The sequence below is a fragment of the Phalacrocorax carbo genome, chromosome 5 (assembly GCF_963921805.1).
Source record: "Phalacrocorax carbo chromosome 5, bPhaCar2.1, whole genome shotgun sequence".
Taxonomy (NCBI): domain Eukaryota; kingdom Metazoa; phylum Chordata; class Aves; order Suliformes; family Phalacrocoracidae; genus Phalacrocorax; species Phalacrocorax carbo.
In genome coordinates this window covers 31,665,184-31,681,033 of record NC_087517.1, presented here as the reverse complement: position 1 = coordinate 31,681,033, position 15,850 = coordinate 31,665,184, and the positions used below count along the sequence as shown (strand labels likewise).

The following is a 15,850-nucleotide window of genomic DNA, read 5'->3' as shown; positions in this document are numbered from 1 at the left end:
AAAAGAAAAGGTCTTTCCTTCTGCAATGACAGAAAATATAGCAAGCAAAAACTTGTAAAGAATAAGAAAACAGAAGAATGGAGGAATGAAGTATCACAGAGAACAGGACAAATGTGCAGGCTGACAAAGGCCCTCACAATGTAGTATTTCATGCCTACATTGGGTGATATTTGAAAGGGATGGTTCCCTCAAGTTTGTTGAATCTGCTTACCTATTGCAATAGCCACATGACAAAGATTAGAAACAAACTCAGAGCAATCATTCTGCCATAAAAATTTACAGTACGCTGTGGAAGATTTCTTGTACCTTTTTGAAAGTATGAATAGGTCAGTGCTTTCTATTTTAAGTGGGAGCAACAGGTTATGTATACCATTATTTCCTATAACCAAAAGAGATCCTACTTCATTGTTTTGGCAGTTGTGCATATCTGAATTCTGGCTAAGATATGGACTAATTTTCATGCTCTCCCATTATATTGGTTTTGGCTGGGATAGAATTAATTTCCTCCATAGTAGTTAGTATGGGGCTACATTTTGGATTTGTGTTGAAAACAGCATTGATAATTCAGAGATGTTTTTGTTATTGCTGAGCAGTGCTTACACAGAGCCAAAGCTTTTTCTGCTTCTCACCCCACCAGCAAGTAGATTGGGGGTGTACAAGAAGCTGGAAGGGGGCACAGCCGGGACAGCTGACCCCACCTGACCCAAGGGATATTCCACACCATATGACATCATGCTCAGCAATAAAAAGCTGGGGGAAGGAAGAAGGGAGGACATTCAGAGTGATGGTGTTTGTCTTCCCAAATCAACATTACACGTGATGGAGCCCTGCTTTTCTGGAGGTGGCTGAACACCTGCCTGCTGATGGAAGTAGTGAATGAATGCCTTGTTTTTCTCTGCTTGCGTGCACAGCTTTTGCTTTACCTATTAAACTGTCTTTATCTCAACCCACAAGTTTTTTCACTTTTACCCTTCCAATTCTCTCCCCCATCCCACTGGGGGGGAGTGAGCAAGCAGCTGGGTTGTGCTTAGCTGCCAGCTGGGGTTAAACCACACCACATACTTTTGTGGGCAATTCTTTTAAAATATCCCTTCATATGAGAAAAGCAGATCACTCGTGTTTTTTCTTATTCTTATACATTTAGCAGGTCTTAACTATTATTTCCTTAGCACAGTACCTAATAGGGAACAGAAGTGACAAGGTTTCATTAGCTCTTCTGATTAAACCTTTTAGTGTTGGCATGGACCAGAACTGCTCAAAATTGGCTTAAGAAAATCTGCCTGCATGAAGAGAAACACACAGTTGTATGGAGGGAGCTAGAGATTTTTTCCTTAAATTCACTTCATTAGCAGAGGCATTGTGAGAGTTTCCACTAAGATTTTAGCCTTAGGGCATGCTCATAGAGAAAAATCTAAAAAACATTCTACAACTATACCCCAAAAACTCAAACCAGAAGGAGAAAGGATTTGCTTGGGGAGATTCCAAAGTGAACACCCAAATATTTCTAGCTGGCCCTAGGCACAATAAGTTGCACTCCTAACAAACCCAAGTCCCTCAAGACTTTTAGGAACCTTGACCCTAACTTTTTTCCTAAATGAGTCTTCCTTTCACACAGAGCCCCACTAACTCCAGTACAGCCCCACGTTCCTGCAGGCAATGCTACACCACAGCCTTTTGCAGAAGCAATGGTGAAGTAGAGTCCCACAGTTGCAAACATTTACTTGATGTCTTTATTATCCAACTTTACTACTGCTCCTCCAGGTAGTCAAGCCAAGTATCTGAGTATGTGACAGACAGATTTGGATCTTCTTCATAGTTTGATCTCTAAAACATACAGGTGGCATGTTAGATAGCTCAACTCCTTTCAGAAAAAAACCCAAACTACTGGCTTATGTGCCTACCTTTAGGAGATAGTTCAGGTATCCATTTCTACCTTTTTTTTAAACATAGCCTGTAATTCCATCAGAAAGCATCCTAAGTTCTTATACTTGACTTATTTTGTGGGTCTCAACTATACTGATATATATATATATATTTAGGTCCAAAAACCCACTCTTCAAAGCAGGTATTTGGAGTCTGTTATCCTGCTGGCTACGGGAACAGATTAAACATTGAGACTTCCTAGATGATATATGCTACAGGAAAATCCTAAATATGCCATATAAGTGATAAATACACAGCATGCGATGTGCCCTTGTGGCAAAGGCAGCAAACAGCATCCTGGGCTGTGTTAGAAAAAGCTTCACCAGCAAGTTAAGAGAGGTGGTGCCTCCCCTCTACTCAGATGTGGCATCGCCAGTGCTGTATCCAGTTCTGCACTTTCCACTGTGAGAGAGACATGGACATAGTGGCACAAGTCCAATGAAAAGCTGCCAACATTATTAAGAGACAGAAACATCTGTTATACAAGGAGAGGTTGAAAGCTGGGACCGTTTAGCCTAGAAAAGAGAAAGCTCAGGGGGATGTTATCAATGTGTACAAGCACCTGACTCGGTGAGTAAAGACAAGAGAAGAGAGCTAGATTCTTCTCAGTGGTGTCCCGTGACAGGACACAAAGCAACGGGCACAAGCTGAAATACCGGAAAGTGTTTAACCATCAACAAACACCTTTCTTCCTCTCAGGGTGATCGAACACTGGAACAGGATATTCAAAAGCCCAGCTAGACATGGTCCTGAGCAACCTGCTCGAGCTGACCCTATTTTGGGCAGGTAGGTTGGTCTAGACCATCTCCAGCCTCTGCCACTCTATGGTTTTAAATTGTTCAGAGTTTTAAACTCCTGGGAGCACAGGCAGGAATTCCCAGAGGAATTCCAGTTCCAAAGACAGACTTTGGAACTGACCACTAGTTCTACTGTAAAGGTATTAGAAATATGGTCTATATTAATCAGCTGCTAAACAAAGGAAAGCATTGCTGAAATGCACCTCTAACATCAGGCTCCCAAGACATGAAAGCAATTATAATTGGATGGCTGTTCTGATAGATGTTTCAAACTATGCCGCACAGCACCATCTGCTGGTGAGCAAAAAGTTGGATTTTTTTTTTCTTTCAGGCTTTGAGAAAAAAGCTCTAACCATATCAGAGATAATTTTCATACAAGAAATAGTAATGTTAACTTTAAAAATAAGCAGTTCAAATTAAAAAACATCTATAAAACAGAGAAGACACCAAAAACTTTTATTAGCCCGTTATCCCTATAAACACACAAAGTGAAAAAACACCCTTTAAAATATCTTACCCTCTTCACCAAGAGGACCAGGCATCGACCGTGTTCTGATTTCTGCAATAAAGAAAAATATGTATTGCTTACATAAAATAAACAATGAAATCTCAAAGTGTACATCACAATGCAATGTTCTTCTGAGGTTGTATGTGGATTGCAATTACAAGGTCTGCTTTCTGGAAGAGGCTTTGGATGAGCTTTAGAATACGGGAAGAAAGAACTGTTGAGCTTGCATAAGCCCAAGGACATACCCATGAAAAATACAAGTGTGTTGAGTAGACCACAAACACATAATTGCTCAAACTGAATCTCTATGAGTAGGCTGCACAAAAACACACAGGCCAGAATTTATACTTAGAAAACAAGCCACTTCAAAGTACTCTGCTTGTTACTAGCTTGCTGTAATGACAAATAACCTTAATATCACCATACTTCCTTTTCATTTGTTGAATTTTCCAATAAGATAAGCAGTTAATAGTTTGATCCAAGCCACTTGATCATGCAACTACTGTTCAATTAACTCTGCTTTCTTGCACAACTGACTCAATTGGTGAGACTTGGTATCTGGTAGTTTCCCAGGTTTGCATTCAAGCCTTTTTAACTAGACTATGAAAATAGAACAAATGAATGAACAGATGAAATAGGAAAATTCTAGAGAAACCAAGTAGGAATACTTAAGAAAAAAGGAAAGGTCTGTTTCCTTGCTTTGCTTGCCATGTAAAATGAAGAGTTTCTCACAACTGTACACATGAAAGCTTTTCCTCTGATCTAAGAGTACTACTATAACCAAAGTAAGCATATTTTAAAAGCACACTGCTTTTAAAAAGAATTCAGCCAACACCCTTAGAAAATAACTAAATCCATGTACTACTTTGTTTTGAAATTAACTGCTCTATGTGGATTATAAGATACCCTAGTGCTGTAGCTGTTCTACAGCAACACAATCTGGGGTTTTACTGCACTGCAGGAGGCCTTCTACAGTCACGCTGTGTAATTCAGAGGTACCTACTGGCCTGCCTTTCCTCAAGGTTTATCAGCCCAGCACTTTTTTCAAGCTAAGGCAGCACTGACAGAACACCAGCTGGGCACTGCCAGCTCAACTTTGCTTTAGCAAGGGCAGGATGAGGCAGAGGCTCACCTGGGCACCATACAGCCTGAGGGGAGAAGAGCCTGGTGGCACCCGGGAACAGACCAGCGCCCGACCCCAGCGGGGGAGCACGGGCACCCAGAACAGCACTGAGAGAAAGCACCAGGCGTCTGTGAGGGGCGCCCCGAGGGAGAACGCCGCCGGCTGCGCGACGCCAGCCTAGCAACGCCCTGCTTCCCGCCACGCTCATTTTAAAGGCTTCGGTGACGTCAGCGCCGAGGTGGGCAGCCGTTAGACGCGGCGCGCACGTGCACCGCCCCCTGCCGGGTCCGTGGAGGGGGCCGCGGGCGGCGCCGGTAGGCGGGGGCGGCGCGCAGGCGCGGTGCGCGGCCGGGGCCCGAACGGGCGGGAGGGAAGGCGGCCGCCGGGGTTCCCATGAGCAGGCGCTGCCTGCTGGCCGCCACCTCGCTGCTGCGGGGGCTCGTCGCCCCCGCCGCCCTCTGCCTGGGCAAGAGCATGAGCCTCTGCGGGGCGCCGGCCGCCTGCGCCGCGGGGCCTGCGAGCGGCGGCGGTGCGGGCTTCTCCTCAGCGCGGCTGAGCCCGCCCTGGCTGCGGCTGCCTGAGGTGCCGGGCGCGGAGCCGCAGCGGGCCAACGAGCTGCTGCTGCTGCTGCCGCCGGCCCCGCGCGGCCCGGCCCCGCCGCAGCATCACGTCGTCTACTTCCCCGGGGACGTGCAGGTACGGCGGGGCGAGGGCCGCCAGCAATGGCGGGAGGGAGCGGCAGGCGGCGGAGGGGCCTGGGGGCGGGGATCCCGCCGCGGCCAGTCGGAGCTCTGCCCGGCGGGAAGCATCTCCTGCGCGCTGCCTGCCCGCCGCCGTCGGGTGAACGGAGCGGGAGTGGGCCGTGCTTGAGCCCTGAGGTGAGGCAGCGGCGGAGGGGGAGTCGTCTTCTGTCGTGCCGCCCGAGAGTGACATTCCTGGCGGTGACGGCGGTATCTGAAGTCGTATCAGAGCGTCTCAGTGGAAGGGAGACGATCAGATCCTAAGGTGGCAAGTTGTCCTCGGCAGGCTTGGCCCCGCGCCGCCGTGCAGGTGCGCAGACGGCCAGCAGCGGCCTGCCGGTGTGTCACGGGCGCCGGCGCTCCCGCAGCGTCTCCCGAAGGCGGCACGCGCCGTCCCCGAGTTGACGGGCAGCTGCAAAGCGGGACTCTGAAGTGCTGTCCCTAAACGTGTGGCCGACCTCTGTAACGTGACATACTCTGGGTGGACAGCTACTCTCAAAAGGCGTTACTTCTCAAAAGCAGGGGTAGTGTCGTTTTGTTCTGAGAAAAGGCTTTCTCCTTCTGTAAAGATGCAGAACATGGTGGATTTTTCATTTTAAGGATTGGAATGCCCTAAAAAAACCCCAAGTTTTTGACTACCATTCCTGGGTATGGCTTTATTATTTCTTAGGAAAATAAGCTAATTAGGATTCTCTGCCATTATGAATTCAGAGGTGAGGATCATTCATGACTTGGGGTTTAATTTTTTTCCACCTTTGCCCTGGAGGGATGTGAACACAGGGAATTAAAGACTCCCTACAGCTGAATGAGAGGGTTTTTTTTCCCCTGTATAAAAAACAGAAAATTTATTGTGAAGTTTCAAGTCTGTTGTTTGTCTGTAATAAGATAACCGGTATTTCTGCAGATGGAAATAATACAGTCAAATTATGTATTCTGCGTCATACTAAGTTGAATAGTACCTTAATCTTCTCTTGGAGTGAAGTCAACAAAAATTATGAATAATTCCATATGCTTATTCTCACTGTGTTCATTTTGGGGGTATTAAAAACGTGTGGTAAAAATATTAAAATAGAATAAGTAAATCTAAATATGCCAGTTTCTTTAATGTGTTTCTTGTTATGGAAGCCTAGCAAGTGAGTACCTCCTTAACGCTTGCTTCTCTGTTAGTTATGGTCCTTTCTAATAAGTACACTAGGCAGAGCTGAAGTAGTTTCACAATGTAGTAATGCATCTTTTATGTTTGTTTTTTGTTTTAATTTTCAGAACTATCATGACATCATGTCTTGCCACCCAGAAAACTTTCAGTGGGAGCACTGGAGTTTTGAAAACGTTGCTACCATACTTGCTCGCCGGTTCCCTAATAGCTTTATTTGGGTTGTAAAGTGTTCTCGAATGCACCTGCACAAATTCAGCTGTTATGACAACTTTGTGGCGAGCAACATGTTTGGAGCACCAGAGCACAGCACTGACTTTGGAGCTTTCAGGCATCTCCATGCGTTGCTAGTTAATGCATTCAAACTCTCTCAGAATATTCTGCTGTCCCAGAAAATTGTGCATGGTGTCGGCAAAGATGCAAAAATAGCTGCTTGTAAAATACAGCCACAGTCTGTTCCTGCAACAAATGGCTGCTCATCCACAGAAGGAGAGAGAGACTGTGAATGCTCTAATAATTCTGCTATGAACGTCATTATACCGTCTGCTGTAGGTGCAGTGTCGTTCACTTTGATTGGCTTCAGTAAAGGTTGTGTGGTTTTGAACCAGCTGCTTTATGAGCTGAAGGAAGCTAAAAAAGACAAGAATACAGATGCCTTCTTAAAAAACATAAAAGCAATTTACTGGTTGGATGGTGGTCACTCAGGAGGAAGCAATACTTGGGTTACTTACCCTGAAGTGCTGAAAGAACTTGCACAGACAGGAATTGAAGTTCATGCTCATGTTACGCCATACCAAGTCTTTGACACAATGAGGTCATGGATTGGGAGAGAGCATGAGAAATTTGTCCAGATACTTGAAGATTTTGGTGTGGATATAAATGATCAACTACATTTTGCTGATGACGTTCCCTCCTTAGATAACCATTTCAGAGTTCATGAAGTATTCTGAGACTGTATGTATCTGAATAGTATATTAATTGTGAAAGCACTTTTGACACTGTAAATGTTGTCATCTAGATTTACAACTTTGAGCAGATGCTTTCTGAAGAGAAGACTAAATCAGTCCTGTGTTGCTGATAGATACTCTATCTAAATTTTGGTAGCTTAAGGAGGAGGATTGGGACCCCATACCTAAAAAAGCTGTTGTCATTTGATTCCTGGAAAAAAGTGTTATGAAGAACTATCCTGTACATGGTTTTTTGTTAAATGTGAACATTTATTGTCAACCTGTTGGCAAAATTTTTAGTCCTGGATGTCTAGCATCATGTACTGCCTTTAATGGGAGTTTAAAGTACAGTACTCAAGATTTTGAAACATCTGGATACTTCAGTTTAGTAGCTTCCAGGGTTAAAAGCTTTGGTCTTTGACAATAACAGATAGAACATTAGTTTTTTGGCTTAAGGAAAATTATGATTGCTAGAACAATCTTATTTATGTATTTCGGTGAAAATTGTTTTAATTAGTTAATTAAATCTTCCATTTTTGTAATATTTCTCCTAATTGAAACAAAGTCACAAATACTTACCTTTGGAATAATAGTGCCAATCCATTTTTCTTCCTTATGTGCGCCTTGCCCTTTCTGTGGCTATAAAGTTTCATTAATTCATTATGTAGTATCTGCTAGTGAATAGCCATTTCACCTGGGGACTTGAAAATTTTGACATAGCTATGTTAAGTGACCAAGAATGTTGATGAGGGTGTAGTTTCAACACATCTTGCCATTGCTTTGACTAACTTCTGTAAGGACCAGCAGTAATATCTGTATTTTCAAGTCAAGAGGTGTCTTTATCCCTGACTTGGACTGGTGAGGTTTTTCCTGATAATTGCTGCATTGATGTTGATCTAAGTTGAGCCATAAGTCCATAACGTATTACAAGTTGCATAAAAATTTTTAGACTATGTTGACTGTAGCTGTTTCAAAATGCTTCCGTTTTCAGAAGTATTATCTCCTTTAAATGCATTGCAGTAGTTGCTTCTAGAGCCACCCAAAACCAATTTTCAGAGCCTAATTTTTCCTACGGGGTGAGGGTGGGGGGGGAACCTCTAAAAATAAAGCTGGGCAAATCGGATACAAAAGATGTAATCTAGTTCAGGCCCCAAACCTGAATGTTTTTCAGAATTACTGAAAGATGGACAACTGAGGGTATTAGTGGAACTTTTCTACTGTTGTAACTAACTTTTTCCATTTATCCATAAATAAATCTTAGAATCACTCTTAAAGACAAGTGCAGCTATTAACAGTGAACCAGTAGCTTTAAATGGTTTTGGATTTCCTTGAAGTATAGGAATACAGAAGCAAGTTAGCAGAACACTGGAGATTACACAATGTGGCTTAGTTCTGAAAAAAAGGCATTTTATTCAACTGTGTTCCTATGTTTGATGCCTTAGCAACATCTCCCTGCTTCTTGCTTCCTGTGGTTCTTACACTGTGGAGGGCAAGTCCTGGGTCATCTTTCTTCTATTGGCATCATTAAAACTTACAAGGTTCACTGGAGACAGTATTTTCACAACTCTTGCAGAGGTTGTCCACATGTTGGTGATCGCTGAAGAATGAGAAAAGTGTCTTGAACTCTTAAGAAAATTTTTGTAATACTCAAAATATTAAGGGCAGTGGGATTATGCATACAGTATGCACCTTAAAATGTGGATGGGAACTCTGTTGCTGGTAATAGTTAGACTAACGTATCTAGTTGATCAAAAGGGGATATAAGCTATTTTAATGATGGAGAAACAGTGCAACAATGCAAACTAATTCTAACTTTTTATAAAAAGAATCTGAAATCTAGTTCCATCAGCTTTTTTAAAAAAAATGTTTCTTGGAGACTTTGTTCAACCCTGTTTATTGATTACCTTCTTAATGGGCTTACAACAATTTGCTTATGTGTTCCAAGGAAGGCTGTTGCCCTTTTTCGGTCCTTTTGATAGCAGTTGCACCATATGTGAGGACTTTTTTCTGTAAAGGAAATATGGGTCACCTAATAGTGTTTTTAATAGAAAGCCTACAAATTGCTTGAAATATCTTTTATTATAAAGTAAAATTTTAAAAAATAAACAACAGAAAACCCCAAACACCCCACTAATCTTGCTCCCTCTCATTTCAGTTTCAGACTGACCAGGCTAACTTGAGTATGCTAAAACTTGACCTATCCAATAGCAGTGCAGATCACAGACCAATTTCTAAACAATTCTGTGCCAGCTGAAACAGCAGGAGTAAGTTGTTGCAAGCTTTTGGAAACAGTAAAATAGTGACATTGTCTTCAGAAGTTTCTGGATGGCTCTTGTATGAAACTAATATTAACCTGTTTGATGTAGGCTGCTTACAATAACTATTAAATAAAATAGGCTCAAGTGTTGCTGTATTAATTTGAAGAATAAGCACTTTGTTGTAAAATTGATCTTGTTTTGAGACTTCATGTTGTGGAGGGAAGACCAGTTGGTTTTCATTCTCTGAACAGTTGTAGTACTCTGCTGGAATGTGCCTCTGTCATTCACTACAATGCATGCTCAAAATAAGTTTTGCAAACATGTAGAAAATAAACTATTTCTGGTGGGTGAAACCACTTTGATGTGAATGTAAAACCATTAAAAAAGGAATGTGCAGTTAAGTTTTGTGGATTAAGCTTTATCAGGTGTTTGTGAAGACCTAGTTTTAAAAAAAAACAGATTTATTTGATAGCTTTTCTTCAAGGCAGGCGTTGTATTTGTGTAGTCAGCATCTGTAATGCTAAAACAGCTTACTGGCATCTTGCATACATGGGAAAGCTGGCGCGAAATACTCAAGGGTGTGAACATTTCTGAGTTATGGGCTGTAGTTTGTATATGCCTGCTTTTCAACATTAACTGTAAAGTGGTTTTTATTAAGCTTAGATGTCAATGCCTAAAGTTAGTGATTCTTGTCCTTACTAACACTGGTTTAGTTCAAGACGTTTCTGTTTTTCAATGGAGTGAGCAACATTACACAGTACTTAGTACAATGTAGGATGTAATATCTGGTATTCTTTATATTACAAACTTGTTTCTTGTACAGTAGACAAGATATTCTCCAGATTGTGAGAAATGCTAAAATGTTCTAAGCTATGCCTGTTAAATTCCTTTAAAACAGGGTTCTGTTCTGTGAAATTGTCCAGATTCTGTATGACTTAAATGATTTTATTTTGTGTGCATCTTAAATACTAGAAACTTGGGTAGCCTTCTTCCTATCTAGGACTAATTTAATCACACCTCTGTAAATGCTACTGCGTAAATTAGTATCAGCCCCTAATTTGGAAGGTGATTAAGGGTCCAAATCTTAACGCATTGCTGAAAGGAGCAATCTTTTCTGTCCTCCCATTGATAACATCCTGCTGCCTCCCTTATGGTAGCACAAGCACTTTATCGTGAGCTATTCTATCTTACTGAATTAACATTGTTGCTGATTGAGATAACTAACAGGAGTGCTATGTAATGAAATATTCATAGAAATTATTTTAACTAAGACTGCAAAGTCAGTTCAGGAGTTAGGATGTTACAGCTGTGGGTATTCGCAGATAAAAATGATTGTGCATGATCATGTGCTCAAGTTTTCCCAACAGGTCTGTTTTGATCTATTTGCAGAAAGAAAATGTCACCTGTTTTTACCTCCCTCTTATGGTGCTTTTTACAATGCTGTCTTTCCTAAGCTAATAGTTACTTCACTCTCTCTCCAGATAAACAATATTTGTTGTCTGAAAGTTGAGCACTGAGGTTAAAGTATACTCATCCATTTACCTTGAATGCTTATTTTAAACTACATGGGGTCTTACTAGTTAACATAAGAGAGAAGTTAAAGAACAGTAAAAACTTCGGAGTGTGTGTGCTCTGTTTGCGAGCCACTATTTTATGTACATCACTGCCAAGCAGAATCCACAAACATGAATTGTGTGTCTGTTGTCCCTATGGAATACAAAAGCAAAGGCGGATGTCTCAGGCTGCAATCCACAAGAGACAGTCTCTTCAAATCACCTTCTGAGTTACTTCTTCAAAATCTTTTTAACCTTATATTGAAATCTCATTTCATTTTTTAAAAAGATGGTAGATGAAAGAAAAAAATATTTACTTTTGGTGCTCATAACCTGATGAAAATTTAGACACATTTAAATGTTGCTGATGGAGACCCTAAGGCCTTGCAAGGCTGGCTTTCTGTTGGTCTTGCTGATCTCTTAACTCTGTTCAGATGCAAGGTGACTGTTCTTAACTCGATTAAAATGACATGAAGTCATTAAGCAAGTAGTCCACTATCATAGAACATCTCTGTGGCAGAGACAGGTGCTGCTTCTCGCAATGCCAGACATACTGATTCTGACTAAATTCATGCTATCGGTATTAACAGCATAATTCACTCCTGCTGACAAAAAAAACACTTGCACAGGATTAGCTGTTCCACATCATTGTAGACACCACAATAAAACTGATTCAGGCATTCATTTTGCACGTAGAGTAGAGCGAGTTATAAAGTAGCGATGGCTTTGTCGTCCTTTCCTGTCATGAGGGCTTCATTACATGTTTCCAAGTGACCCAAGAAGCGCTGAATTCTACTTAAGCAAATGACCAGAAAAGCACCTGGTAGAACAAAAGGGAAAAATATATTCTTATCTGTTTTTCATTCATGTGTATAAACATCTCATGCTCTTGAAAAGGAGCAAAATGCCATTACTTCAAGGTTCAGAACAAATTTTCCTTCCTTTAGTAAGCTTTCAGAGAGCACTTGCAGGCATGATTGTTAGTTTTCTTTGTTAAACTTGGCACTTCAGAGCTGAGCTGTTTCTAAAGAAAGCACTGCTGCAAGACACAGAAAACCCTCTGGAGACATACCAATGCTGAAGTGCAGAACAAGGCTCTTCACATCTCCCACACCAGAGTTTGCCCTCTAAGCAATACTCCCAAGCCTGGGTGTCAGATAAAGCTATTGCATCCATTACAGGCTATCTGTATAGCTCTTCTTTCTCGTTCCCATCGTGAGAAATGCATTGATTTTTTTTGTGATGGAAGTTGTAAGCAATTCATGTACAGCAAAAATTGTCCGTTACTGTGACCTGCGTTGTTATTGCAAGCAATAGCTCCTGAGCATTTTTGTACAAACATAGCATTGGATGTGGAGCTGCACACTTTACATGGTTGAGCAGTTCTTTTAATGTTTTCAATCTGCTCTTAAAAATGTTGACTAGGAACAGATCTGAACAATTGGAAAGGAAGTGATCTGCCCTTGTTCCTCTCAGGAATCGCCACTTAAAAGAGATCATTGCGCTCAGGAATGACCACATGCAGAGCTCAATCTATCTCCACTCCTAGAGTCTGACCCAAACCAAAACAGGAAATCTTCACATGCAACTTTACTGTCATCTGTCCTTCTAGTAACTTTGGAATCTTTGGTTATTGTGTGACACTAACTTACAGAGAATCCCGTGTAAAAGTTACTGTCTCAGAACGTGTATCTTCAACATCTGTGTTGTCTGCATGGAAACATCTAAATGTCTTAGGTTCGGAAGGATATATTTTGGCCAGAGCTAAAAAGAATCAAGTCTGTACAGGAATTTTTTTTAAGTTGTGATGTAATGCGTATTTGGATCACACTATCTGCAATGTAACTTCTACTATGGTAAAACCATCCTCATCTTAGTCAAGTCCTGTTGTGGGTCTAACGCACAAATGAGGCAAATAGTTTCATCCTGCATATTTAAAAAGGATTGCAAATATATTTCTGATCCTTCATGATCAAGTCAAACCCTTTCACATTAGGCATTTAACTTGACACTTGTATTAAGAACCTAGACCCTGTGTAGCTCCTGGAGAGAGAAACATTCTGAAGTTAGGTACATCAGATCTTCAGCACTTACATGATAGGCAGAGTTTTAGTGACCTGTTTAATGGTTTGACAAGAGAATATTTTGATGTTAGTTTTTTCACTTGATTCTTTCCACAGCAGCCACATTAAGAAAAATGTATAAAGCATTTATCTTCTGAAATTATTTGTTGACCTTTGTATTTCATATGACCAAGAATAAATAATTCTTTCCAGGTGTTGATTTGCAATGAACTTAAATCTTGAAAGCCTCAGTCATCAAATTTTTAGAGTAATTCAAAGTGTGGGGTAGGCCAGGTTTAAACTGCTGGTTTTATATACTGTCTATATTTAAATAACTTATCTTTCAGTCCCGGGCACTCTGCATCACCTAACTCCTCTGTTGAAGGAAATAATGAACACTTCACTGTTTGAAGTGGCTGTTTTAAATGCTTAAGATGGCCAGTGTTTATTTTTCTACTACTATTTACCACAACTTCATCTGTTTTATTGTGGCATGATCCCATTTTGCTTTAGTTCTCTAAAGGACAAACTTGCACAAAATGGCAGTGGCTCCATTTCTTTGTATCTCCCTATGTTACCTGGAAGTTATTCCTTTAATGCGTTCACCATTCATTCATCACTTCGCTGCTTGTTTCACACCAGGCGGCACAGTGGTTAGAAAGCACCAAGTAATTTTTTTTTAACACAGTAACGTCAAGATTTTTATTACTAGTCTCATTATGCTCAAACTAAGAAAATACATTTTTAAACGGCTTGGTTTCTTCTTTTATAGCATTTCAGGACTGTTTTATAGATGTTACTAAATAAGAAATTGAAGAAACTGATTCAAAGGGAGAAAAGGGTGTCCTGACAGAACAATTACTGTGCTGGTCTTCCCGCTGATCTGCATAGAACAGTTTCTGTTGATCTTTCTTGAATATGCACTTACATCACATCTGGTGGGGTTTACTGTGACAGTCTTAGAGATGTAAAAACCAAAGGGATCATGGGGAGGGTAAAAAAATCCCACACTATCATGCAGAGATTTCTCACAGAACACTGGAAGAGAAGCATGAGCAGGACTGGGTTATCCACCAGCTGATCAGGGTGGGATAACCTCATTTGCTGACCTATAAAAATAAAATAAAGGCTTCATTTTAAAGTTGGTAGTGTGAAGAAAAAATAGCTGCACTTGCTATAGCACTTGGCACACATGTGATTCAGCATGACCCTCTCTTTCCAGTCAAATACACGCTTTCCAACCCAAACTTCATGCCAGCCTAAACAAGTGAGTTATTGCAGCTTTCCTGCTGGGCTACCTCAGCACTAACAACTGCAACTGAGGGATGCAAGGGTTTCATTTCACCTAAGGTGTTTAGATTAATAGTTTAATAGCCTCCCTTACAAAATAAAAAAGGGGATTGAAAAATATTCAAAATAGCATTCTGAGCACTTGTGGCCTGACAGATCTTATTTAAGCTTTTTACATACATACTATGAAGTAAGTATTATTGAAAATCTTAGTATCAACATTAGGTGGCACAGCAGTGAATGCATTTGACCTACAGGATTTTCCTCCTTTTACTTTCTTCTCTTTCCAAGAGCCCCAAATGACTCTTAGCCTCCTGCTGAAGGACAGCAGGCACTTTTCACAAGCCAAGACATAAGCAGATCACTCATACACTGATTGCTGCTCCACAAAGCTTTCCTTATTTATACTTGAGTGTTGAGGGGGCCTGCTGACCCCAAGCTAGCACTTTTTTGGGGGAATGGCGAATCAAGAAAAGGCAGAATGAGGATCGGTACACTACTTCTCTGTGCTAGTATATTGAGAAATTGCTGATGGTTAGAGTTAAGAGATAGCTGTGCAGGCGCAATGCTGGAACACAGCTTTTTCTAGCCCTGCAGGCTCTCTGAGCCTCCCCATTCAGACCTAACACTCAAAGAATAGACTCTGTACACCTCTGAAGTTCAGATGGGGCCCTTGACATTACCAGTCCAACAGACAAGAGGCTTCCCCAGCCTAGCAGACACAGAGTTTCTGTCTCAGCAGTATGTACAAGCAATCCTTGTTTGTTTTTGAACAAAAATTTTGGAAGACCTGTTTGTGATCCCAAATTTAAATGCTACCCTCAGAACGTACAATGACGCCCATCAGAACTGCTTGGCTGGTTCCATTCATGCCTATTCATTAAGATGGCTGGGCGCCCATTCACATGGTAGCAGACTATTTTCACTGTATTGAACTGCCAAGAAGAACAGGTTTAGAAGAACAATCTGCACAGTGTTGCAATCTCCTGCTCTTCTGGAGAAAGTTTCTTCCAGCACTTTAATAACATTACATATCTATTTAGTCTAAGAGCTTCTGAGAAGTTAGTGTTATCAAAAACTGCTAGAAGTAACAGACCGACCTAAGTCAGATAAGCGCTCTGTTCCCCAAACAACACAATTAATAACATCAGAGGGACAATCACAACCTACCTTTTTTGTGAGATGCCCATCTTTATTTCACCTAATCTTTCTAAGCACTGCTATCTGCTGAAAAGTAGCTATCTACAACGCCTCTACAAGAAGCTCCCTTCCAAAAGGTGTGATGCAGCCCCCTTTCATATGGTAACATAATGCATCTCAAACACTGCTCCCAATAGATTCTACATCTACACCAGAACTACGAACTTAAATTTCAGATTCTAGGACTGTAGCAGGATGGATTTGTGGGCACATTAGTTGCAAGTGTTTCACAGCTGCAGAAACAGCAATGCTGCCTGACTGCACCAGGGCAGTGACACAGGGTTTACTGCACAAT

At 41.3% G+C, this 15,850-nt stretch overlaps 1 protein-coding gene across 1 annotated transcript; it reads left to right on the top strand.

Annotated features, from left to right (window-relative positions):
* Window positions 1–4,654: 4,654 nt before the first annotated feature.
* On the top strand, window positions 4,655–13,280 carry C5H2orf69 (chromosome 5 C2orf69 homolog). The gene is made up of 2 exons (XM_064451931.1): window positions 4,655–5,047; window positions 6,355–13,280. Exons 1-2 carry the CDS (start codon window positions 4,745–4,747, stop codon window positions 7,192–7,194), a joined length of 1,143 nt encoding a protein of 380 aa, XP_064308001.1. The 5' UTR covers window positions 4,655–4,744; the 3' UTR covers window positions 7,195–13,280.
* Window positions 13,281–15,850: the final 2,570 nt, after the last annotated feature.

Coding starts and splice junctions, on each gene's coding strand:
- C5H2orf69 (XM_064451931.1), top strand. CDS start 4,745: ATGAGCAGGCGCTGCCTGCTGGCCGCCACCTCGCTGCTGCGGGGGCTC. Junction 5,048..6,354: donor ACTTCCCCGGGGACGTGCAG/GTACGGCGGGGC, acceptor TTTAATTTTCAG/AACTATCATGACATCATGTC.